We start from the raw sequence: 26,230 nt of genomic DNA, 5'->3' as shown, positions 1-26,230 counted from the left end.
CCTCCCCATGACCCAAGCCATACAGAAAATTAATTATACACAAAGTGTATAATTTGTGGTGGAGATCCAAGGTCAGGAGGCCTGGATTTGAGTCTCAAATCCAGGATTACACTTTGTCCCTTAGTCTCTCCAGTTGTAAACTGAAAATAATAGTGACTGGGCCTCTGAATTGCCTTCACAAGGTATTACAAATAAAACAAATGTGAATGTTCTTTGAGCTCTTTGGAAGGGCGTTAATGACAGTCAAATCACTATTATTACCTCTTCCATCATGGTGTCCCGGGTGATACAGATATCTTCTTCTGTTGCTCCACTTTTTACCAAGTTTCTAAGTCGTATACAATATTCTCTCATCTGTGAAAAGAAAATGTTGATCATATCCTAAGCATATCCTAAATCAACTTTAATACAGAATTGTCACTGGTCCGCTAACTCCTCCAACATAAAACTGGTGCTGACTGATGCTGAAAGCAACAGAGCACACAAGCTTGCTCCTGACCCTACTTACCCTTTTTCCCAATGGGTCCATTTAAATTCAATCTAATGCAGAACAAGGAATTGCTAAAAACACTTCTCATGAGGACTAACCACCAGTGCAACCAAAAGGTGCTAGGGAAAGGGCTGCTTTTAGAAGAAACTAGGCCCTGGGGGAGACTAGCAGACACAGGCGACTCCATGCCACCCCCTACCCTGCAGCCAGGGACCATCTAGTCTCATAGATTTGACCTTCTCTGAATTTTACCTGTTGGTAACTTTTTCTTCCCCACTGAGCAGCTGTGGCTAACGCTATGCTAGTACCTGAGGAATGAGAGTAGTCTCATTTATGGGTATGTTTCAGGATGGGATACACTATTTCAAGTGGCAAAGAAGAACATGCCACATTGGAGATAAAAGGGAGCCATGTACTAATTATGGAGCTCTGGAGCAGGAACAAAGGAGACACTCTGGTTACACTGAGGTACAGGGCATGGACTGGGCAGTCCACAGGTGAACAGTTCCAGCTCACTTCCAGTGATGGGAAACTCATCTAAAGGTGAGCCATTATAAAGTTTAAATCTATCTCCCAGGGAATGGCAAAGCTAAGTAGAACCCTCTGGTTTACAGCTACAGATTACAGCCTTGCAACTCCTACGTCCAAAAGGCTTCAGGTTGATAAAGGAGCTTCTCCTGAGGGCAGGTCAGCGTGAAGACAGGTTAATAGCAGCAGCCTGAACTATAGCTTCCCTCAGAAATCCTAGCCCACACCTGTCCCAGTCTCTTGCCCACAGAAGCCAAGCTAGCACTCTGTTCTATGACATCAATGAAATGAGAAGCAGCCTGGCAGAGGGGGATGAGAGCTGTCTTCGAAGTCAGGAAGAGCTGGGTTTGAGTCCTGCCTCTGACCCACACTGGCTGTGTGACCCTGGACAAATCACTTCTTCACCTCAGGGCCCCAGGCCACTCTCCAAGACTAGAAGTTGCGGGGTAGAAAGTGACAGATCCACTCTGGTAGAGGGGAGCTCCTCCTACTAAAGAAATCACAAACTTTCCAGTCAGGAAAGAGATCAAGAAAGAATTGGGCAGAAACACTAACACTTGTATATATGCACATCAGAGGACACCTCTGGGGTGCACACATGAGCACCTCTCCCCACACCTCTTACCTTGTGATTCAGAATGTCATTCATTCTTCTAGATGCCTCTGTTGAATGAGACTCAGGGAAGCACTTCTTAGGAACAAGTCCGTATTTTTCTAAACATTAAAAAAAAACGTCCACTGTTCAAAAAGGTTCCAACACAATCCAGAATTAAGGAAGCAGCACCCCTGAGGAGGACCCACCAAGCTCTTTGTAAACCACTGGAGCAACAGCCCTTCAGGGGAGGTGGTGAAAGCATTAATATCCCTACTTTACAGCTGAGGAAACTGAGGCTTGGTGGTTGGAAGACCTGCTGCTAGAAGCTGGAAGAGCTAGAAGTAGAAATCAGGCCCCTGACCCCACGGCTCACCTCTTGCCAATACCCCCATCCACTTGCCTGCAAAAGAGTCAACAAGTCAGGGTTACTTTCTGACCTGATATGTAGATGATTCACCCGTGTATTTTTCAGTCTCGTATTAGGTGACAATGAGAGGGAAGTCAGTTTGTTTAGCTTACTTCACAAAGTCTCCCAAGACATCTGAGTGCCAAGTGCTTGGTGATTTTCCTAAGAAAACTCTCTTTGGCTGGGCTACCTACAATAAGCAACATTTTCAGACCAATCCGTGGCTCCCCGTTTACCTTAGAAAAGAACAATTAAGGGGCTTCTAGGAAAATGTAAGTCCCCTGAGAGGCAGGATAACATAAGAGGTAGACGACCAACCCAGGAACCAAGAAGACCCAGGTCCTACCCCCGCCTCTGACCCATCCTGGCCATGTGGCCCTGGGCAAATCCCTTCCCTTTCAGGTCACCTCTCCTGGAAAGTGTCAAACTGTGGTGGTAAAGGGAACCTCCTCACCAGGCAGGTCCTAGACCAGTGACATCACAGGCCCTATCCCAACCACCTATTAAATGCCCAAGTGATTGATTGACAGGTCCTTGGAAGAAGCTGAGCCAAACCATTCAGCTTTAAAGACACCTTTAGTCTCCAATCCACTCTCCACAAGTTTTGTAAGGATGAACCCTTTCTGGCCAACAAATAAAACTCTTAACAAAGAGAAGGTTGGGTAGACTGCCTATGGGCATTCACAGAACTATGCACATTAAGAAAGCCAAACCTACCCAACCAAGAATAGAAGTCTCACCCTTGATCTTTTACACCAGATGTTGAGTGCGGCACCTAGCCAATGAATGGCTTTTGTGTCAATATGCCATTGTTACTTTTATTTCCACATCAGGATACCACTGGATGTCAAAGGAAAATCAGTCTCAAGTTTGTGGCATGCCAGGCTTCCTGAAAAGAGGTTTTCTTTCCAATACTGAGGGGAGATTAATGAGATAAGCTACAATTACATAGCAAAACTTGAAAGTTCCCAGTCACTCACGTAATACAGAGAAGCCATGGACCAAACTATTCTTGACAGGTGCCACCCTGCCCCAACCAGCTCAATCATTAAACTGTGCTTTCTGCTGCTAATTACGAGTGTTTCCCCAAAAATGTTTGTTACAGAAAGAATAGAGAATTCAGTACAGTTTCATGTGCAACCGTCCCATGTGATACACCCTCTGCTCTGGCTCCTGGGCCATCTAAGTCAACATCGAAAGCTCCAATAGTTAGATTGCAGAGAGAAGAGCAGGGAAGGAGCAGAATGATGAGGTCCACGGCAAGGCCGTGCCTGAAAGGGTCCCACAGCAGAGCCATTTGAGGGGAGAGGCCCAGAGTCCAGATTGTCTAGCCTGTCTCTAGGTGAACAGTGCCATACGCCTAAGGGAAAGGACACAAAACCTGTCTGTTTTAAGGCAGGTCAAAGAGTCCAAATGAGGAATAGCTTTCCCCTTTGTGTGTACCTCTTAACTTTACTGAGCTCGCTCATCTTTCTGATTAAACCTGAACGCTGAGCTGAATCCATGGCCTAGTATGCTTTCAGCTGTCACGAAAACCTAGAGAAGTAGCAGGCCAGGCACACTCAGGTCACAGTTTGAAGGTAGATACTTCTGGAAGACCTTCCGTTACACATCCAGTCTGGCTCTCTAAATACAGCACTTTCTAGGTTTGGCACTCTGTGCCAACCCCAAACTGAGGACACGGGAGATATGGAAGGGGGGAGCCGAGGCCTCCCTGAAGGTAGAACAGATTTAGGAGTACATAGTATAAGGCATACCTGCACAAGAATCCTCTCTACAACAGCCCCAACCAATACTTCTGCACCTTAATCTGATAACTTCTAGAGCAGAGCCCGTTTCTCCCTGTGGAGCACTAGCTGGTGGGAAGGCAGGCACCATGGCCTAGTTGTCAGAGCGCTGCCCCAGAGTCAGATGAGTCTGGGTTCAAGCCCTAACTCTGCTGCATGTTGGGCACACTGCTCCCTTTCCCAACGCCCCAGGCAGCTCTCTCTTGCTCTGCATCAGTAGAAGGACTTTACTCACCAAAGTTCCCTACTTCAATGAAATCCCAGGGCAAGGCTAAAAACACTGTCAAGAGGTGAAACCTAGATGTGCCTCTTTGCAGTGCCCAGCCAGTCCTTGTTCCTGGCCATGCCCCTGCAGGCACAATAAACCAAAGGTATTTCCTCTTCCTGTAAACAAAGGAATCCTTTCCCACAAGTTGAGCGGGCAAAGGAGCTTGCCATGAGCTTCATCTCCTCTTTTCTAGGCTAAGCTTCCCCTAGGCCTTCAACCCGAGATCCTTCTGCACAATCTCAGGCCATCCACCACCCTGGAAGCCCTCCCCATCAACATCCTTCCTAAAAAGAAACACCCAGAGTTCTATCCAGTCATCCAGATGGACTCAGCCAGGGCAAAGAGCACGACTATCACCAAATCACACTGGCAGAGCACTTTTAGCTGGTGGTCCACCAAAACTACCAGATCCTTTTTCAAATGAGATGTCACACAGCACCATGTCTCCTCCATCTTGGACTTGATGCTGACTTTTTAAATTCAAATGTAAAATTTCACATTTACCCCTATTAAATTTTAACTTCCTAAATGTGAGCCCAACATTCTGCCCAAATTACATCACCCACAACATATCCTCCCCCAACTCTATGTCACCTGAAAATTTGATAAAAGTCAGTTTGGCTTTCACCAAATCATGGATTAGAAAAGCTTAAGCAAGCACAAATCCTTAGGGCCCCTCAGAAGAGACTTCTTTCCAACAATGAACTATGTGCGGGGGTGGGGTGACAATCAGGGTAAAGTGACTTGCCCAGGGTCATATAGCTAGTAAGTGTCTGAGGCCAGATTTAAACTCAGATCCTTCTGACTCTAGGGCCCATGCTCTACCCACTACTACCTAGCTACCCCTAACAATGAATTATTGATAACTATTCTTTAGGTCCAGCCGTGCAACCAGATCCAAATCCATTTATTCTCTAATCTCTCCCATCTTTCTCCACTTTTCCCACAAGAACAGAATGAGAGACTGTCAAAGGCTTTGCTAAAATCAGCCTAGAGCCCGGCATTCTGCTGATCCATAAGCCTTATAAAGATGTCGTAATGGCTTTGTGATCACAGCTGCCTTTTCTCGATGTTCACTAATCAGTCCTTGAATTTTTCCAGGAATTTAATCCAGCTCAGTGGCCTCTGTTTGCAGATCCCATTACTTTCCCTCTCTCCTTTTTAAAAACTGAGATAACTACCGTTTTTGGGGACCTCCTATACTCTCCATGAAGGCTCAGCAATCACATCTGACAGTTCTTTAGCACCCGAGGATTCTGGGATCATTTGGAAGCCGTGCCTTGAACGCATCAGAGGTAATGAGATCTCCCCATCCCCTGATTAATCCTAGGTTATCAACTCCCTATAAGCTATTTCTGCATTTCCTTGTCAGCCCAAAGATCGTTCTCCTAGCCAAGAAAACAAGCAAAATAAGACTAACTATTGGCCTTCTCCCCACTTGGAGTTTTTACTGCTTCACCCCTCCTCTATTCCTCCTTGTCCCCCCAATATGGCTCAAACAAGAGCAGCCCTTTTTGGTGCTTCTGTTTTCTTACCATCTTTAGCTTTAGCAGTCTTGGTACTATTTTTACAGGACCGTACCATGCTCTGATGGCCATTCCCCATTGCCTGCCTTTGCTTCTACCCTCTGTACAAGGCGTCTCCTCATAAGCGAAGTTGGCCAATATTCTCTTTAGACAATTTCCCATCTCTTTTCCATTGGGACTGTTCCCCTTTTTGTCTTCATTACTTCATTCTTCCCATCACTCCTAGGCTGCCTCCCCCTAGAAAACTGAAGTCCTTGAGATCTTGGCTTGCCTATTTGCACTCTGAATCCTCTGAAATCTGTTCTCCTAAAACCTAAGATATATGTCAAACTATTCTTGGCTTACCCTCTTCCATCACAAAGCCTAATACAGAGTAGAATGGGTCCTTGTTATCCCATACCTGGTCAACGACAACAGCCTGATGGTTGGCCTCACCGCCTCAAGTCTCTCCCCACTCCCATCCTTCATCCACTCACCTGCCAAAGTGATCTACTACAGCCTAGGTCTGACTCTGTCCACCCTCTAATTCATTAACGTCCAGTGGTTCCCCATCACCTCCAGGGTCCAATGTAAAAGCCAACATCTGGACTTTAAAGCCCTTCTTAACCGAGGATTCTGGTCTTGTTACATCTGTTACACCTTACTTCCCCTCATGTGCTCTGCAATCCAGTGACGCGGCCCTCCTTAGGGCTTCTCACACATGACACTCCACCCTCCAGCTCTGTGGGTTTTCACTGGCTGTCCCTCAAGCCTGGAATGCTCACCTTCCTTATCTCTATGTCCAGGCTCCCTTCAGATCCCAGCTAAAACCTCACCTTCTACAAAAAGCCTTTTCCCACTCTCCAGTGATGCCATCACCTTCCCTTTCATGTGAGCTCCAATTCAGCCTAGTAATATCTTGTCCATAAATATTGTCCTTCCCATTAAACCATGAGCTTCTCTGAGAGCAAGAACTGTCTTTCTTTTGTATCCTTAGTGCTTGGCACAGTGCCTGGCACACAGCAGGTGCCTAATACAGACCTGACAACTTGACATCTTACCGCTCTTACCTCTCCAAATTCCCATCATTTCTGTCTCTGCAACAAGTTGTGGGTAGGAATTAAACCTAAAACAGAACTTCCTCTCCTTGGTTTCTCTACCTTTTGAAGGATGGAATTATTAAGGAAAGTCATTATGCTTTGGGCACCGAGATCTAGTAGGTATGTGAATACTGTCCCCTATGATTACTACTAGTGAATTGTTTTCTGGCCTTATCTATTTCTTCTTTCTGTCCAGGTGGTCTGTTGAGGAATCCATTCTGTTTCTGCCTACACACATCTTCACCTTCCTCCTCATATAATAACTAATATGGTGCTTGAAGGCCAGCATAGGCCTTCAAGAGTCTATCATTTGTTTAACTGCCTCTTCTTAAACATGTATACAATTTTAATAGCCTATCCAAAACATATTGATTTATTCTGTGTTGCATTAATTAATAGAAGTCAGGGTCATCAACAAAACAGAAGGTATGTGAGGAAGGAACGAAAGATGGTGAAGAACAAAGCTGAGACAGATTCCCCAGGTTATACACAAACCCTTCCATCAGGTCAAATATATGTCATGAGTGAGTGGCTAATTAAATGTCCAGCATTAGAATCCTGGGCCTTTAATATAGTCTATTTCAGTTCCCTTAATTAACTGACACTTGGCGAAACAATGTCTTACCGACAATATTGACTAACATATCCCACTGTCCGCCGTCATTTGCAGGATTAGTAAGTAAGAACTGCACCAGCCTTCCATCCTCCGGTTCCTCGGCCGTTTCCACAAAAGCATTCAAAAAGAAGTAACAGCGTTCAACCTGGAACATAATAAGGCATTTAGTAATGGGACATCTGTGGGCCTCAGCAGTCTGGTTTCTGAATGTCAAAATATGCCTTCAAGAGTCTATCAGTGGTTCACTATTTCTTCTTACACTTGAGTACAGACTGAACAGCCAACTCACACCACAATAATAATTAATTCTGCACTACGTTAGTAGAAGTACAGATGCAAGACCAAGGGGGCCCTTGATGCACTGTAATACATTCTAGTCAGACTCTATCTTAAATATTATGTTCTGTCCCCATTACTATACAGCAGTGGCATGGACAAAATGGAGTACATTCAGAAGATCACAATCAGAACGCTGTGTCCTATGAGGCCTGATGGAAGGATCCTGGGAAACTAAAACTTAAATACTTGAAGGGAGCATGACCACAGTCTTAAAGGAGCTTTAATATGCAATGAAGAAGAGCTTTATTCTGCTGAGCTCTAGAGGATCTAACTAGGATCAACAAGTGAAGATCCAAGGATTTTGATTTGGGCTCAGAGAAAGAAGAAAACACTAACAAAGATGTTTATAACATGGAACTCACTACCTTTCCAAGTCTTCGAGTGGTGGCTGGATGACCACTTGTCAGGAAGGTTATAGAGGGGTTGAACTAGATGCCCGCTAAGGTCCCTAAGAGATGAGATTCTGAAGCATCACTGTTTTTCCTCAAGACACAATCCAAACTTGTTTTCCTGACAAGTCCTACATGCAGTTGGGAATGTAGTCTATCAAAGGCTAAGGAATCTAGACGACCTAGCGGAATGATCAGAAATACCAACAGGTACAGAGGGGATAGGCAATAGTGCAATGAGGGGATTTCCCTGCCAGCTGCTAACATCTGTGCCTTTGTAGGAGAAGGATATGTAACATGTCAGAGAGCACAATAATGGTGCACCATCTACAGGACTACGGGTGGTCCCAAACTGGAAACCCAAGCTCTGAGGAGGAGGTCCCTACTGAAAAGGTGTGGTGATAATGTAAGGGAAATGGATCTGCAAGGAGTTCACTCCCATACCTTGTCCCAGAAAAACAGATAAGACTGACTGAATTCGAATTCTTCGATATTTAACTTTTTCATGAAAGGAAGTCTCATGACATTCAGACATGAAAAGATCCAGCATCTCCCTGCAAAAACAAAAGAAAACAGAAATCCCAAAGTCACTGTATTTGCCTAGGCTGTATTAGACACAAAACTGCATTTCCTGGTGAGCATCATGTTGCAGTTGTGGACAACTCAAGAACAAGACAGAGATAGGAACAGATAAAAATGACCATATACACAGCTCCTCAAAAGACCTGGACCCATTTGAAAGAATGTTCCAAATTACCAATGAAATATGTTCTAAATTACCAACAAGGGACATGTGCATGGAGACAACTCTAAGGTTTCACCCCACACCCAGCAAACTGGCAAGATAACCAAAGATGGGAACAGTCAGAGATGAAGGGGTTGTACAAGGAGAGGCAGGCACTCTAGGGCATTGCTGGTGAAGCTATGGATTGGTCCAAGAAGTATGGAAAGCAATCTGTAATTATACTAAGAAAGTGACCAAAACATCCACACCCTGTGACCAAGAGAGCCTACTGCTAGGTGTACTCCCCAAGGAGGTCTAAACCAGAAAGGTCTTATCTACAACTGAACATGTATTACAGCACCAGTTTTTGTGGGAGCAAAGAACAGGAAATAACATATACACCCATTGGTCGGGAAACAGCTACATAAATAGGGACAAGTGAATGTAATGGAATGTTACTGTTATAAGAACCCTGTAAACTGTGGTCTAGGGACCACTATACTTCTAGGTGTCTTCTTTGTCCCTCACATTGTATGCATGTGTGTCTGTATATCTTTCTCTCTCTGTCTCTGTCCTCGTTGTATAACTTTATTTGGTGGACCTGACCCCTTGTGTGCTGATGGGACTGGGGATGGGCAAGGGAGAGAAACCTGCTTATCTTACCAGTATGTAATAAGAACTTTAAAATTACTGGAGAATACATTCAATAGTCTAAGTGCCCTTGTCCTGTTATCCTATCTTTTGCATACAGAAATGAGAGACACCAATTAAGTATCCAAACAGTTGCTTTTCTCTCTAGCATAGATACTGGACAGCAAACAGCCCAGGAAGCTGGAATGCCTTGAATAGTTTCCTCTGTCGAAGTTAACTGGCCTGTATGAGAACTGAACTCAAAACTTTGGCTCATTTATTCTTGTATTAATTAACCTACATATGCAAATGTAACATTTTAATGCCAATACACCTGGAGCCCTCCCACTTCTAACAGCTGGAAGTGGGCTGGAATTAGTAAAGGGAGGCTGGATCTTTGCCCCAGGGAGCACTGGGCAGCACTTCCTTCAGGTGGTCTCTCCCTCCCATCACCCCCCTAGTTCCTGGGCATCACTCTCCTCTCCCAGGTCTCTCCTACCTGTGGCAGTGCCTACACATTTTGCCCTCCAAACCCTTCCCACTTCCAAACCTTCTGATTTCTGTCACAAGTACCACCATCCTTCCCAGTTCCTAACCTTGGCATTATCCTGACTGGACTCCTCACTTTCCCACCCCCAATAACCCACCTAACCAATCAGCTGCCAAATCTTGGGGTTTCTACGTTCACATTTCTTGCATCCAACCTCTCCTCACTCACACATCTAGCACCTTGGTTCAGGTCCTCATCACCTCTTCCCTAGAGTGTTCCAGTGGCCTCCTCCTTGGTCTGCCTGCCTTGAGCCTCTCTCTACTCCAGTCTATCCATCATTCACTCACTGTCAAAGTAATTTTCCTTTAGCACAGAACTGACCACATGACCTCCATTACTCAATTAACTCCAGTAGCTTTCTACTGACTAGAATCAAATATAAACTCCTCTGTTCAGCATTGAAAGCCCTACCTAACCTGGCCCTGCAAAAGGCCCTGGCCTCTACAATATGGTCAAAATGGCCTTGCTGTTCCTCCACCTCTGGGCCTTTGTACAACCCCTTCCCTTTTTCCCTCCCTCCTTACCTCTGCCTCAAAGGGTCCCTGTCTGCCTTTCAGATGCCATCCAAGTACCATCTTCTGCATGGAATCCTTCCTAATCCCCCCAAACTGCTCAGTATTTAATGACTTTGTATACATCTGTATTTATTCACTTTATATTTATGCTGGATGGCTTTCTATATTCTTGGCCTCTCACCATTAGAACTGAAGCTCATTGTCTCATTCCCAGGCCAACCTAGAGTTTTAACACTTTTTTAAAAAGGCCTCCTGGTGCCTGCTGCATTGGTCAAAGCAGAAAACAGTGTATAAGGCACTAGAGAAGACACCAGCAACATTGATATTGACATCAATGTTATATTAACATCGGTTTGTTGGGAAATCAGCATAGGTGGCATTGTAAAACTTAAAGAGGCCCAGACTAAGTACTTCAGGGGAGAATCTCTTCTAGGAGTTTACCCCAAGCCCTTTAAGCAAACTTTTCTCCTTTGTCTGAGTGGTGCTGATAGAGCAAAGAGCAAGAGAACACAGTCTTCTAGGGAAAAGCAAGGGGGCAGCCCAGAAATGCAGCCCACAGGTAACTCGGTACTACCTGAGTTCTTCTGGTTGGTGACGGGCTTGCCCTCCTGGGGCACGGCATGCTGGAAGACATGCTGCGTGTCCTGCACGGTGGAGCGCCGCAGACACACGTCCAGCAGGTCGTGGGTGCTGCCCACGTTCTGGGCCAGGGAGAACAGGGGGTCGCTGCTCAGCTTCTGCATCACAGCGGCCACCTTGCGGAGGTTCAGGCCCGCCGGCCGGTCACACACTTGAACACAAACACACAGGGGCCGGATTATCCTCTATACTCACTTCTCGGTCCCAGAATGTCCAGGCTGCGGGGCCCTGGAGTCCAGGAGGAGACACGTGCGCCGACGAACTTACTTTATAAATTCACTTTACAAAGGGGGAAAGCGGGATGTTGGCGAGGCAGATGCGACTGGCTCAAGGTGCATACAGCCCAGGACCAGCCAGTCCCCTCCATACAATGTGGAGGCGCTCTGAGATCCCCCCAACTCTTATGACACCCCCAGACCCTTGCTCCCACGACCCCGGCCGGCCCGGCCGCTGGTCTAGCTGGGCGACCTGGGGCGCTTCCCCCACCCCCACCCCCGCCTCAGTTTCCCTGTCTTGTCAAGTAACGAGTTAAGACCAGACCGTGCCCATGGTCCCTTCTACTCTGGCCCTCTGCTCCCATGACCCCGGCCCTGCCGCTTGTCTATCTGGGTGACCTAGGGGCGCTCCCCCATTCCCGCCTCAGTTTCCATGTCTTCTCCATAGAGGAGGTGAGAGTCGAGTGTCTGGGCGGTCTCCCCCTCCCCCCCGGGCCTCAGTTTCCCCGTCCTAGCACGGCTGCAGCCCGGGGGTCCCTCCTCCCCTCTTCCGGGGTGGGGTGGGGGGACGCCGGGCACGCGCACACGGCGGGGCGCACGCACGCAGGGTCCCAACACCCCCACCCCCCGGCCCCCACCGCTCCCCGTCTCGGTTCTCACTAGCGTCGTTCATGGCGAGGTCGGCGCGCGCGCGGCCTCGTAACGGTCGCTGTCCGGGGTTCCCGAGGCGGGCCGGGGGCGGCGCTGGCGGCGGCTGGTCCGGGTGTGGGTCCGGTTCGGGTGCGGGTCCGGCGGGCGGGGGCAGGCGCCGGGGCGAGCGGAGCGGGGCTGGAGTGAGCGGGACAAGCGGCAGGATAGGGCTGGCGGACACCCCGAGCGCCGGAAAGAGGAAACTGGCTCGGCCCCGGCGAGGCCGGGAGGGATAAACGGGGTCCGCCGAGGGACAAACCTCGCCCCTCGCGTTGCTGAGTCAGCGCCGTCGGGGGAGCTGGCCCCGCCCGGGGGGCGGGGCGGGCCGGCTCCGTGACGACGGCAACGCCGGCGGCGGAGGTGCCTCCGGGCCCCTCCCCACCCCCCATCCCGGTCCAGGTCCGGAGGCCGTAGAGGGTCTCCCCAGTAGTGGGGCTGCCGCGGCCACTCACTTACTGACCATGCAATCAACAGGTAACCTCAGTCAGGAAGCATTGAGCGCCTATTGTGTGCCTGGGGGGTACTGGAGCCAGACGCAAAAGAGAAACCCTAGATCTGGGGCTGGAAGGGACCCCCGAGGCCGGCTGGTCCCACCCCCACATTTTACCGAGGAGGAAACGGAGCTCAGGGGTGACTTGCCCAAGGTCACATTGTGGTCCTACTCTCCACTGTACCAAGCCGCCTCCTGCCCGACTGCACCCTCCGCCCCGTGTCCCAAAAGTCTTAGTGCGGTGAAGCTTCGAATTGGGGGCACTCCGTATCAGGGGACGCGAATCCACGGCCCCGCCCCAGTCGCCGGCTGAGGCAGCGCGTGGGGGGGAGAGCCCCACACCGGGAGGCCGAAGGAGGATCGCTTGGCTTAGCAACTGATCAAAGCTGAGACCACCCATCATCCTGAAGGTCCCGGAGGAAAGAGGGTTCTCCTGACCAGGGAACAGACTTGAGATGCTTAAAGAGCAACCCCTCCTGGACGTGGTCAGCGGTTTCCTTTGCTGTACACTCAGCCAGCCTTCCTTCTTTCCCTCCCTCTTTCCTTCCTTAATTCCTTCCTTCCTTCCTCCCTCCTTCCCTTCTTTTGCTTCTCTTTCTTTCATAGAGAGAGAACATATAAATATGTATTCCTTTTTGTCTCCTGCTTTTATCTGGTTACATATTTCAAAAGTCTAAAAACATATGCTTTTTGTAACACCTGAAGCAGCTAGATGGCTGCCTGGAGTCAGGAAGACCTGAGTTCAGATTTGGCCTCAGACACTCACTAAACTTTGTGACCCTGGGCAAGTCACTTAACCTCCCTTTGCCTTAATCCACTGGGCAAGGAAATGGCAAACCACTCCAGTATCTTGGCCAAGAAAACCTCAAGTAGGGTCTTGAAGAGTGTCAGACAGGACTGAACGAGGACATCACCTGTAGACCTCCTAGCTCCGTGAAGGTGTAGGTTGGGGGTGTCTTCTTATATCTCTTCATTTAAATCCTTCTTGAAATGCTTGAAATTCAGTTAAAAAGAATAATGGCTTTGGAATCAGGGGACTTGGGACATTTGCTTTCATGCTCCCTGTGTGATTTTTGCTGGGCTTGGGTTTCCACACCTGTAAAATAACAGGGTTAGTCTGGATGGTCTCTCTAAGTCGTCACACTAGAAGCTGACCCCCTCCCCCAAAAGGGTTTTCGAAGGTTTGGCCTACACATACACAGTCTTCCCTACGAAGGGCCTCTGAGGTTTTTCCTCTAATGGGTCCAAGTTGGACCTGCTGGTATGGAAGTGACTCTTCCAGGCTTCTTGGTGAACTTGAAGAGGACCTGAAGTGGGGGTGAGGGGGAACATCACTGAGGGGAGGGGGATGATTTTGGCTGCCAGGCACTTGCAGTTTCTCCTAAGACTTAAACCACCCTCCCACAGGGCTGCAGCCCAGCCATCCAGTTATAAATTATGGGACACTTGGAAGTTCCAAATTCATAGAACTTAGAACTGAAGAGACTTTACTTTAGGAAGGAGGAAACAGAAATGTAGAGAAGTAATCGGACTGATTTATCCATTGTCACCCATCAATCAAGAAGTCAAACTGTAATTTGTATCAAAGGTCCTCTGATTTCCAGTCTGGTGAGCGTCCTTCACAATATAGTTAGACCCAAATTCTTAGGTTTGGAAAGACATTTGAACTGGTTCTGACACCACCAGTCTTGGCTGTACATATAGTAGGATCCAAATGAGCAATCAAAAATTGCTGCCTCATCCTAGAATCAGGGAGTATCATAAAGCCAGGAGCAGCATCTAGCTATCCCTAGAATGCAGAAGTTCCTCCCATTTCCCCCAGCAAGATTTGACTTTGACAAAGGAAAAGACCTAGGCTAAGGACAGGTCTCCTAAAGCCTGGGATGCCTAATATAACTGACAGTAACTGACCATCACATAACAATTTCCTGTTTACAAAACATCTTAACAGGCATTTCTCTCCTTTGATCCTCATAACAACCCATTGCTAAATATGGAATAAGAATTATTGTCCCCTTCTACAGATGAGAAAACAAAGCTGAAGCATCTTCTTCCAAAGTAACAGCCATAACTCAAAACCAATACACCCCTGACTTCTGGACTCAGTGTTCTTCTCATTCATTCAATAAGCATTTATTAAACATCTATTATTAAACATTTATAAATATAAAAATATAAATAAAACATTTATCAAAACATCTATTATGAGCCAGGCACTGTGCTAGAAGCTATGGATAGGACACAAAGACAAAATTGAGATAGTCACTGCCCTCAAAGAGCTTTTTGTTCTTCTGGGGAGAAAACAACTATTGAGCGTCTCCAAAGTCTTAGCACAGTTTTGAGTTGTGTCTGATTCTTTCCGATTCTATTTGGGGTTTCTTGGCAAAGACTGGTTTGTCGTTTCCTTCTACAGCTCATTTTACAGATGAGGAAACTGAGCAAACAGGGTAAAGTGACTTGCCCAGGGTCACACAATATCTTTGAACTTGGGTCTTCCTCACTCCAGTCCCCAGCGCTCCCTCTGCTACATCACCTAGCTGCCCCAGCTTTAAACTAGCTTTAGTTTTAAGCTAGTTTAGAACTTCACTAAGCTTTTGGGACACCCAATATGTTTTCCCCCACAAGAACAAAAAGCTGTTAAAGCTTTAAACTATTAAAGTAAGCTTAAAGCTTGCACTAAAACTTTTGGGACATCCTGCATAAATGAATAGAAAATACATGCAAAGTAAATACATAGTATTACCAGAATGGGCAGGGTAACTAACAAATGGGGGTGGCGGAAGAAGTGAGAGAGTGGGGAAAGACCTCAAGTGGAAAGTGGTGCTTGAGCTGAGCCTTGAAGGATGCCTGGGATGGACACTCTGCCAAACCTACCAGAGGTAACATTCTAACGAGTTTGTGGAACTTTTATGTGGTGCCCTGGAAGCCCAGTCCTTTGTGCAGTCTCAGCATGGGAATGGGAGGTATAGAAGCAGGCTCAAACAATACTTACCCTCTGTGACAGGGAAGAGAGTTTGGAGATGCCTCTCAGCGCTCAGCGAGTCTGTGCAAAGTTGAAAATCACCCTGGCTCTAAGGGGTTCTGCATTGTTGTCTTTTCGTCCCACCCTTTCAAAAAATCTTATTTAATATTTTATTTTTATTAAATATTATATTTATATATTATGTGTATATCATGTATTGTAAATATATGTGTATATACATATGAATGTATATGTATATGTATATAGATATATAGATATTGAGTGTCCCCAAAGTCTTAGCACAGACTTAAGAGTTGTGTTTGATTCTTTGTGATTTCATTTGGGGTTTTCTTGGTAAAGATCCTGGACTGGTTTACCATTTCCTTCTACAGCTCTTTACAGATGAGGAAACTGAGGCAAACAGGGTTAAGTGATTTGCCCAGGGTCACACAATATCTTTGAACTTGGGTATTCTTAACTCCAGTCCCATTCTCCCCACCCCTCTCCCTCTGCCTACAAGGAGTATTTAAGAAATGATAATATAAATATGATATAAATATTACATTTAATATTTTACTGCTGTTACTGTGTACAGTGTTCTCCTGGTTCCTCTCGTTTCACTTTGCATCAGTTCACGTAAGTCTTTCTAGATTTTTCTGAGAGCACCCTGCTCATCATTTCTTATAGTAAATAGTATTCCATCATAATCATACTACAACATGTTCAGCCATTCTTCAATTAATAGACATCCTCTCAATTTCCAATTGTTTGTCACCACTAAGAGAATTGTTATAAGTATTTTTGTACACATAGGTCCTTTTCCTTTTTGTTTTTTTAATCTCTTTGGGATACAGACCTAGTAGTGGTATAGCCCTTTGGGCATAGTTCCAAATTGCTCTCCAGAGTGCTTGAATCAGTATACAATTTCACCAATAGATAGTTAATGTTTTAATTTTCCCACATCCCCTCCAACATTTGTCATTTTCCTTTTCCGTCACAGTAGCCAAACTGACAGTTGTGAGGTTGTTGCTCAGAGTTGTTTCAATTTGCAATTCTCTCATCAATAGTGATTTAGAGCATGTGCTCATATAACTATAGATAACTGATTACTCTGTCTGAAAACTACCTATTCACATCCTTTGACTATTTATCAACTGAGGAATGGCACTTATTTCTATAAATTTGACTCAGTTTTCTATGTGTTTGAGAAATGAAGTCTTTATCAGAGAAACTCACTGTAAAAATTTTTTCTCACAGAAACAATTAGCAGCTATGTATTTCCTGCCATCCTATTTTCCCCATTTATCTTACTCTCTCTTTCCTTTTAGCGGGTCCATTCTCAAAAGTGTTTTTCTTCTGACTTTTACCTCCTCCAAACTGCCTTCTATCAGCTCCTCCCCACCACTTCTCTTATACCTTTCCCTTCCTACTTTCTTGTATGGTTAAGATAGATTTCTACATCCAACTGAGTGGCTCTTCAAGCCAGTTCTGATGAAAGTAAGGTTCATGTGCTCCCTTGCTTTCCTCATTTTCCCTTCCACTATAAGATCTCAGGCCTCTTTTATGTCAGATAATTTATCTCATTCTTCCTCTCCCTTTACCCTTCTGCCAATATATTCTTTCTCATCCCTTAATTTTACTTTTTTAGATAATCATACCATCACATTCAACTCACACCTCTGCTTTGTCTATGTGTATTCATTCTATCTGCTATAATAATGAGAAAATTTTAGGCATTACAAATATCATTTTCCCATGTAGGAAACAGTTTAATCTTATTGAATCCCTTATGATTTCTCTTTCCTGTTTACCTTTTTATGCTTCTTTTGAATCCTGTATTTGAAAGTCAAATTTTCTATTCAGCTTTGGTCTTTTTATTAGGAATGCTTGAAAGTCCTCTGTTTCATTGAATGTCCGTTTTTTTTTCCCACTGAAGGCTTATATTTAATTTTGCTAGGTAGGTGATACCTTGTTGTAATCCTAGTTCTCTTGCCCTCTGGATTATCCTTTGATCCTTTAATGTAGAAGCTTTAGCCACCTTTTAGACCTTAAGGTCTACAAGAACAGGGAATCTATCTTACCTAAGTTAAAATTTGTATCTCTCCTCCTTTCTCTCCCCCCAGCACCCACAGTTTTTAGTACTCTGCCCACAGGGAGTATTTAAGAAATGATGGCTATCATTGTAGGTTGTCAGAATCCATCCTTCTAGTCTTGGGATTTTTATCCAGTTTTTCAGTCATCTTGGAAATCAAGATCTCCTAGTATCCTGAATAATTTTGCTGAATTTTGGTGGCATGGCAGAGCTCCATTGAATTCCTAAGCTTTATAAGACCAGTGTGCCATTGAATTCCCAAGCTTTACACAGAGGTGTCTAATGCAGGTTGTCAGGAGCTGCCAATAAGTCAACATTGACTCTTTCACACCCAGACACTAATACCTTGTTTGTGGAGCTGTGAATGAACAACAATAACAAAATAGAAACCCTAGTAACTTTTTATTGTCAGGTTCTTTTTGTTGTTGTTTTTTTTTTCAAGTTGTCATTTTTCAAGTCTATTTCTTGACTTCCACCTTGGAAGAACTGAAAACTTACAGACCTGCAGAACTTGGTCTGAAAACATGCACACAAAAAATCTGAAGCTCGGGACAGTGCCTCCTCTACCTTGGGAGCAGAGGGAAACTTTAATATAAAGTTAAAAGTCAAGAAATAGGCTGAAAAAATGAACAAACAATGAAAAAAGAGCCAGATCATAGAAAGTTACTATGGTGACAGGGAAGATCAAAACACAAAATACAGAAAAAGAAAACAAAGTCAAAACAGCTACATCCAAAGCGTCAAAGAAAAATGTGAATTGATCTAAGGGCCAAAAAAGGAATTCCTAGAAGAACTCAAAAAAGAGTTTAAAAATCAAATAAAAAGGAAAAGAAGTGAGAGTGATGCACAAAAAATCATGAAGAAAGTCAACAACTTGATGAAGCACTAAAAAATACTGAAAAAATAACACCTAAAAACAGAATAGGCCAAATAGTAAAGATGTAAAAAAATCCACTGAAGAGAAGAATTCCTTAAAAAGCAGAATTGGCCAAATGCAAAAGGAGCTACAAATAATTCCTTAAAAATTAGAATTGAATAAGTGGAAGTTAATGACTCTGTAAGATATCAATAAACAAACAAAATTTTAAAATATGAAAAAAATAGAAGAAAATGTAAAATATCTCATTGGAAAAAAACTGGAAAAATATATTAAAAAGATAATTTAAGAATTATTAGACTACCTGAGAGCCATTAAAAAAATCCTAGGTATCATATTTTAAGAAATTATCAAGAAAGGCTGCCCTTATATCCTAGAACCAAAGGGTAAAATTGAAAGAATTGACTGCTCCCCTCTTGAAAGATATCACAAAATAAAAACTCCCAGGAATATTATCATCAAATTCCAGAGCTCCCATGTTAAGGAGAAGATATTGTAAGCAGCCAGAAAGAAACAATTTAAATATCATGGAGCCATGGTTAGAATAACACAAGATTTCTTCTGCATTAAAGTATCAGAGAGCTTGGAATATGATATTCCAGAGAGCAAAGGAGCTAGGATTACAACCAAGGATCACCTACCCAAGAAAACTGATTATAATCCGTCAGGAAGGAAAATAGACATTCAGTGAAATAGAGCAGGGATGTTCAAAATACGGCCTGGGGGCTGCAGTGCGATTTTATGTGGCCCGCCTGTGGGTTTTAATTTTCATGAGTGAAAAAATAAAATAACTTGCATGAAATGCATATTAAATTTTTTAATTCCATCACTAATAATCTCATTGATGTTAATTTTCTTTGGTGTTTTTAAGCAGTATTATGGACAGAACATATCGCGCAGAATTTTCAATGGATCTGTGGGATGTGTTCCATCTGTACAATGCAGACTAGTCAGTATGCACCTACCTTTATACTGTTGTGTTGTTGCTTTGTTGTTTTGTGTTTGCTTTCGCACTTCACGCCTTCACCTGTCGTATTAATGATGTGCATTCCCCCACTTTCTATTAGTGTACTGTATTTTTTATTCTGGGTGGCATCCTCAAATAATTATTTTATTTTAATGCAGCCCTAAGATAGTCTAAGGTTAGACAGCCCTGAAATAGAGGACTTTCAAGCATTCCTGATGAAAAGACCGGAGCTGAATAGAAAATTTGACTTTCAAATAAAAGATTTTTTTTTTTGGAGGGCGGAAGGCAGGGCAATTGGGGTTAAGTGACTTGCCCAATGCCACACAGCTAGTAAGTATGTCAAGTGTCTGAGGCTGGATTTGAACTCAGTTCTTCCTGACTCCAGGGCTGGTGCTCTACTCACTATACCACCAAGCTGCCCTTCAAATACGAGATTTAAGGGGAACATAAAAAGATAAACAGGAAAGAGAAATTACAAGGGATTCAATAAGGTTAAACTGTTTACCATTCCTACATGGGAAGATGATACTTGTAACTCTCAATAATTTTCTCATTATTAGGGCAGCTAGAAGGAGTATACATAGAGGGTACAAGTGTGAGCTGAATTTGATGGGATCAATATGTAAAAAAAATAAAATTAAGGGGTACTAAAAAGGAAGGCACTGGGAGAAGGGGAAAGGGAGAAGTAGAATGGGGTAAATTATTTCACATAAAAGAGAAGCAAAAGAGCTTTTACAGTGTGGAGGAGAAGATGGAGGAGGGGGAGGGGACAGCGCATGAACCTTAGTCTCCTCAGAATTGGCTCAAAGAGGCCAACATACATACTCAGTTGAAGATATATCTTACCCTAAAGGGAAGTAGGAGGGGAAGGGGATAAGACAAGCAGGGGGGCTGATTGAAGGTAGGGCAGATTGGGGGAGGCAATGGGTAGAAGCAAAATACTTTTGAGGAGGTATAGGGGAAAAGAGAGAGAAGGGCAAATGGGAAAAACAAGAGGAGGCAAATACACAATAATCAAAACTGTGAAACAATGTTCTACTCTGTTTTTCTGTTGAAGGCCTCATTTCTCAAAAATATAGAAAACTGAGTCAAATTTATAAGAATACAAGTCATTCCCCAGTTGATAAGTGGTCAAAGGACATAAACAGGCAGTTTTCAGACAAAGTAATCAAAGCTATCTGTAGTCATATGAAAAAATGCTCTAAATCATAAGTGATTAGAAAAATGCCAATTAAAACAACTCTGAGCTACCCCCTTACACCTCTCAGATTGGTTACTATGACCGAAGAGGAAAATAACAAATGTTGGTGGAAATGTGGGGAAACTGGGACACTAAAGCACTGTTGGTGGAGTCATGAACTGGTCTAGCCATTCTGAAGAGCAATTTGGAACAATGCCTAAAGGGCTACAAAACTATGCACATCCTTTGATCCAGCAGTACCACTACTAGCTCCATATCCCAAAGAGATGGTTTTTTAAATAAAATGGATAATTTTAATTATATAAAGTCTAAAAGTTTTTACAGAAACAAATCCAGTAAACCTGGATATGATTAAAAGGGGAACAATTTGCTGGGGAAAGAATAAAAAGGAAAAGGACCTATTTATACAAAAATATAGCAGCTCTTTTTGTAGTGGCAAAGAATTGGAAATTGAAGAGATGCCCATGAATTGAGGAATGGCTGAACAAGTTGTGGTATAGGAATGTAATGGAATATTACTGTATTGTTAGAAATGATGAAGATGAAGAATTCAGAGAAACAAAAAACTGATGTAGAGAACCAAGTACCAAGAGAACACTATCCACGATGACAACAGTATAAGTACAAAGACCCCCCAAAAAAGGAACTCTGGTAATTGCAGTGACCAAACGTGGCCCTGGAGAAGAGTTGAGAAAATGCATCTCCCTCCCTTCATTTCAGGGGTGGGGGACTATGGGTGTGGAATGGTACGTGTATCGCCAAACAGTCAAAAAGTATGTTGGTTTTGTCTTTTTTTAATCTTTGTTAAGAGGGAAGGCTAGATCATTAAGGTAAGGAGGGGCATATTTAGAAATGAATGTGATGTAAAAACAAAAGACTAAATCTAAAATAAAATGCTTCTCAGATCAGTCATGCTAGGGCAGCGGTCCACCCCCGCCACCCTGTTCATTCCTGTGTTCTTATAATTACATCCTCCTACCCCATGCCCAGAGATTCCTATCACCTGGGCCTTGTCATGTCTCCCTTACTTTGCCCTCATTCAGAGGGTGCCACCCTCAGAACTAACCTGACACTCAATAGCACACACCCATCTTAGCCCTCTTATAAGCAAAATGCTGAAGACAGATGTTTCTATGTTGGGTCCACCCCAAAAGATCCACCCGCTGAGCCACCAAAAAGTGGGATATGTGAGTTTTAGTTCCCTCATCTGTAAAATGAAGAGGTTGGAACAGATAACCTCCAGAGGGAGTGTGATACAGGGGAAAGTGGGAGACATTTAGAATCAGATGACCTGCGTTCAAAACCCAGTCCTGATACTAGCTCTGTGACCTTAATTGCTGTGGAGTTCGGTTTCCTTATCCCTAAAATGAGAGGGTTGGACCCAAAGGCTCTAAGGCCATTTCTGGCTCTGTGTACAATCCTAGGAGTCTGACCCCGTAAGGGGCTCCGAGGTTCCTTAAGACCCCTAGGATTACAGATGGGAGACTTGGCTTCAAATTCCTGCTCTGCCTCTGTGACTTTGAGCAAGTCCATACTCTTTCCTGGCCCTCATCTGCAGAAAGGAAGCGTTTGGACCAGAGCTTCCCATTAGAGAATCTCAAAGTTGGAAAGACCTCAGAGGCCCCACCTAGACAAACCCATCTTTGCACCAGAGTCCTACCAAGGATGTATATGGACATGAAGGTGCTGTAAAAACCAATGAGAATGGCAATACGAATTTGAGATGACTGGATGAATAGGGCCCACCCTAGGCCAAATCAAGTTGTCTTCAGAATTTGTCCTGGACTCCTAAATTCTCTCCTCTTCCCCCTCATTGTGAGCAAAAGCTCCCTCATATTTATCACAGAATTTCAGTGTTTGAGAGGACTTCAGAGGCCTCGAAATCCACCTCACACTTGAACGAATATCCCATCTGTGACCTCCCTGACAAGGGTCAGTCACCCACTCCTTGAAGACCTGAAGTGGCAAGAAACTCACCACCCTCCTCCAAATGTGTTTTTACTTTGGATCCCCTCCTCCTCCTCCCCATCCTTCCTCTTCCTCCTCCTCCTCCTCTTCATTCCCCTTCTCCTCCTTTACATCCTTTTACATCTTTGTATCTTTAGTGCGAAGCACACAGAAGGCCCTTAATAAATGGCTGTTGGATCAGATTCTTAAAACCTACAAGTTTAAATTAAAAAGTAAGCTCTCCTCCTCCTCCTCCTCCTCTTCCTCCTCCTCCTTCTCCTCCTCCTCCTCCTCCTCCTCCTCCTCCCAGGTCTTGCTTCTCACACCCAAGGCTCCCTTCCTCTCCTGCTAAGGCCGTGGAGGGCAGCAATTTCACACCATGCTGCTTCACTGATTGGGGTGGGGAGCTAGGAGGGGATGGCCGTGATGGTCCCATCATCCCCGTGTCCTAAAGGAGAAGCCCTTTCTGGGGCCCAGCCAGTCGCTAACGCTGCTCATTCTTAACACAACATCTCCGCTCCCATCCTCTTCCCGCCCCCACCTGGTGTAAGAAGGAAGGCTTGGCCTCTGAAATGTCCCACTACGGTCCCCCAGAAGCCATTCAGTTTTTTACAGATGAAGAGACTGAGGCCCAGGGAGGCTGAGTGACTCACCCTGTGTCACACAGGGAGTAAATGTCAGAGGCAAGATTTGAACCCTGGTCCTCTGGCTTCACAGAGCCAGCCTTCTTTCCCTTCTATCAGAAACAGAGCTGTTGAATCGAAGGGATGTCTGGTTCTACGACTCACCAGGTGTGTGATCATGGGACAGTCACCCCCATCCTCTAGAGACCAGTTTCCTCAATCTTAAAATAAGGTGGGGGCAGGGGATCACTGGATACTAGAGCAGAGATTCTTTGCCTGGGGTCCCTAACTTTTTTAATTTTCTTATACATTTAAAAACACTATTTTGAGAAGGGGCCCACAGGCTTCACTAGACTGCCAAGGGGATCCATGACACCACAAAGATGAACAATTTCTCATTTAAAGGTAAAAGGGACCTCCATGTGGTAGAAACCTCTAATTTTACAGGACAGGTAATATAGGGGCAGCTAGGGGGCACCATAGTGTACAGAGCACCAGGCCTGGAGTCAGGAAGACTCATCTCCCTGAGTTCAAATCTGGCCTCAGATACTTACCAGCCAAGTGACCCTGGGCAAGTCATGTTAACACTGTTTGCCTCAGTTTCCTTATCCATCAAATGAGCTAGAGAAGTGAGAGGGATATAATTTGTGAAGACTTCACAGGGGCTACTCTCTTCTCATATTTCTGGAATGAGGAATGTCTGAAGGAGTAGGAGAGGCTTGGAATTTAACCTTGTAGTGACTTACCCAACTTCTGGAAAGTCAGGGCCTGAAGCTGTAGGTGCCCCTCCCTTCCCCCTCTCTGGGTGCTAGCACAAGAATTTTATCAGATAAGGAGATAATGGACTACCTGTGAGCTGTTTGTTCTCTGCTCCAGGAAGGTCCCCCTCTCCTTCCTCACTCCTTCTCTTTAGCCATATCATTGCCACATCAGTAGCCAAATAAGGGAAGTATGTATGGATTGGATCTGATTTCCTGGTTCTTTGTCTAGATTTTCACACCTAGATTGTAAGCCCGCCTCCCAGCCAATGGCGAGAAGGGATAGAAGGGATGGGGGGGTGCGGAAATCTTTGTGTTAGAGTATATTTACCGATGCATTTTCTTTGTACCTTGCCTCACTCTCTAGTGCAGTACTGGCAGTGACACCCGCCTCCCTCCCGAGGGTGTATCCAATAAATTCACTTTGTTTTTACCTAGAGATGCCTCTCCCATTATTTGATTTTTCATCCCACACAGAAGGAAATGGCAAACCACTGCAGGATCTTTGCCAAGAAAACCCCAAATGAGGTCATAAAGAGTCAGACGTAACTGAAGAACAACAGCAAAGTGTAGGGTCAGAGAACAGGCTGGATTTGGATGTTTGTATTTGTTTATTATATCTTGAAAGGTCTTGATTGATTGCCAAAGGGATTGTTAATTGTCAAAACTTAAGAAAGTGATGGAGAAAATTGAGATGCTGAGTGCATTTTTTTTTTTTGGAGAACCCAGTTGTTAAACATTTCCTAGCACACTGGCTGATACACGACCATTTCACTTGGCTTTTTAGTTCTTTGAGGGTCAGTGCTAGAGTTGGGAGTGAACTAAAAGTTCATCTAAGCCAACCTCATTTTATAGAAGAAGAGACAGATGCTGAGGTCTCACCCATCCAGGCTCACAGAGCTAATATAGTGACATAGCCATAATCTGAACCTGTGTTCTTAGCCTCCAAATTCAGCCCTCTTGCCGCTGAACTAAGCTGCAAAACAGGAAAGAAGGCTGTATCCTCAGGAGCCCCAGGTCCACACCAATGAATGGGAAGTAGCTGAGGGCAGAGACTAAGGGGGCTGAAGATACTCTATCAACAAGGCTTATAATAATAATAATAATAGCTAACATTTACATGTATTGGGCCTAGAGTCAGGAAGACCTGAGTTCAGTCTGGTCTCAGACACTTACTAGCTGTGTGACCCTGGGCAAGTCACTTACCCCTGTTTGCCTCAGTTTCCTCATCTGTAAAATGAGCTGGAGAAGGAAATGGCAAACCACTCCAGTATCTCTGCCAAGAAAAACCTAAATGGGGTCACAAAGAGTCAGACTAAACAACGACAAACATTTACATAGCAATTTAAGGCTTGCAAAGTGCCTTACATACATGACCTTGTTTGAGTCTCATAACAACCCTAGAAGGTAGAGGCTGTTATCCCCATTTTATAGGAATGGGGTTAGTAGGTTCCATTTAATGACAATTTCCATTTTGAGGAAGAAGGCTGAGGTTTGTCCAGGGTCACAAAGCTATTAAGTATCTGAGGCAGGATTTGAATTCAGATCATCCTGACTCCAAGTGGGGACATTCTATCTACTACACCACCATAACCCAACTTACCCTTAAGTGAACCCTATTCTTTGGACCTTAGTTTTCTCGTCTGTAAAATAAAAGGGCTGGACTAGATGACTTTTAAGTCAATTCTCAATCTTTGATCTTTGAGGCCCAGCCAGCATATTCCCAAAGTCTTCTCTAGCTTAAAATCCCATGATCCTGTAAGCTTCTCCCATCTTGTCCTTCCTCTGCCCCAAGATTCCCATAGATGTGATTCTCAGAAGGGAGCAGCATGGACAGCTCCATGGCCCCAATCTTCTGCTCTCTTCCTGGCAGGAATCAAAGTCTCCCTTGGAGAACGATGGGAAGAAGAGATTCTGAATACATATTACATGTTTTCTGGTCCATTTGATCTCATTTTAGTCACTATTTAATGATCTTTTTTCAAATTATCACCTTTTATCTGACTACCAGAAGCACAACCCTATAATAATGTCTATTTATATTGTATTAACAACTGACGTTTATATAGCACTCAAAAGTTTGCAAAGGCCATTATAGCCATCATCTTATTTGGTCCTCACATTAGTCCAATGAGGGAGGCAGTATACGTGTTATTATCCTCAATTTATAGACAATATAAGGCTCAGAAAGGTTGCCATTTGCCCAAGATCAAACAGCTAATAAGTGGAGTCCATATTTGAAGCCAGTTCTCTGAGGGGTTGGGGTGGGAGAGGGCACTACCAGCTTTAGAGGCAGGATCTTATGACCCTCCTTCTGAAGACTTTGG

General features: G+C 44.5%; 1 protein-coding gene across 1 annotated transcript in view; it reads right to left on the bottom strand.

Annotated features, from left to right (window-relative positions):
• BLMH (bleomycin hydrolase) overlaps positions 1–12,638 on the bottom strand; it is a 47,390-nt gene extending 34,752 nt beyond the window's left edge. Inside the window, exons 1-6 of the mRNA XM_036768746.1 lie at positions 11,957–12,638; positions 11,017–11,232; positions 8,468–8,577; positions 7,305–7,440; positions 1,644–1,732; positions 262–354 (exon numbers count right to left, since the gene is read on the bottom strand). Of these exons, the coding sequence (XP_036624641.1) occupies positions 262–354; positions 1,644–1,732; positions 7,305–7,440; positions 8,468–8,577; positions 11,017–11,232; positions 11,957–11,969 (657 nt within the window). The 5' untranslated portion in view covers positions 11,970–12,638. The remainder of the gene's footprint in view (positions 1–261; positions 355–1,643; positions 1,733–7,304; positions 7,441–8,467; positions 8,578–11,016; positions 11,233–11,956) is intronic.
• Between the last annotated feature and the right edge of the window lie 13,592 nt (positions 12,639–26,230).

The sequence above is a fragment of the Trichosurus vulpecula genome, chromosome 7 (assembly GCF_011100635.1).
Source record: "Trichosurus vulpecula isolate mTriVul1 chromosome 7, mTriVul1.pri, whole genome shotgun sequence".
In the NCBI taxonomy this organism is placed as follows: Eukaryota; Metazoa; Chordata; class Mammalia; order Diprotodontia; family Phalangeridae; genus Trichosurus; species Trichosurus vulpecula.
Note: the sequence above shows the minus strand (reverse complement) of the source record. Positions and strands in the feature narration are given on the sequence as shown.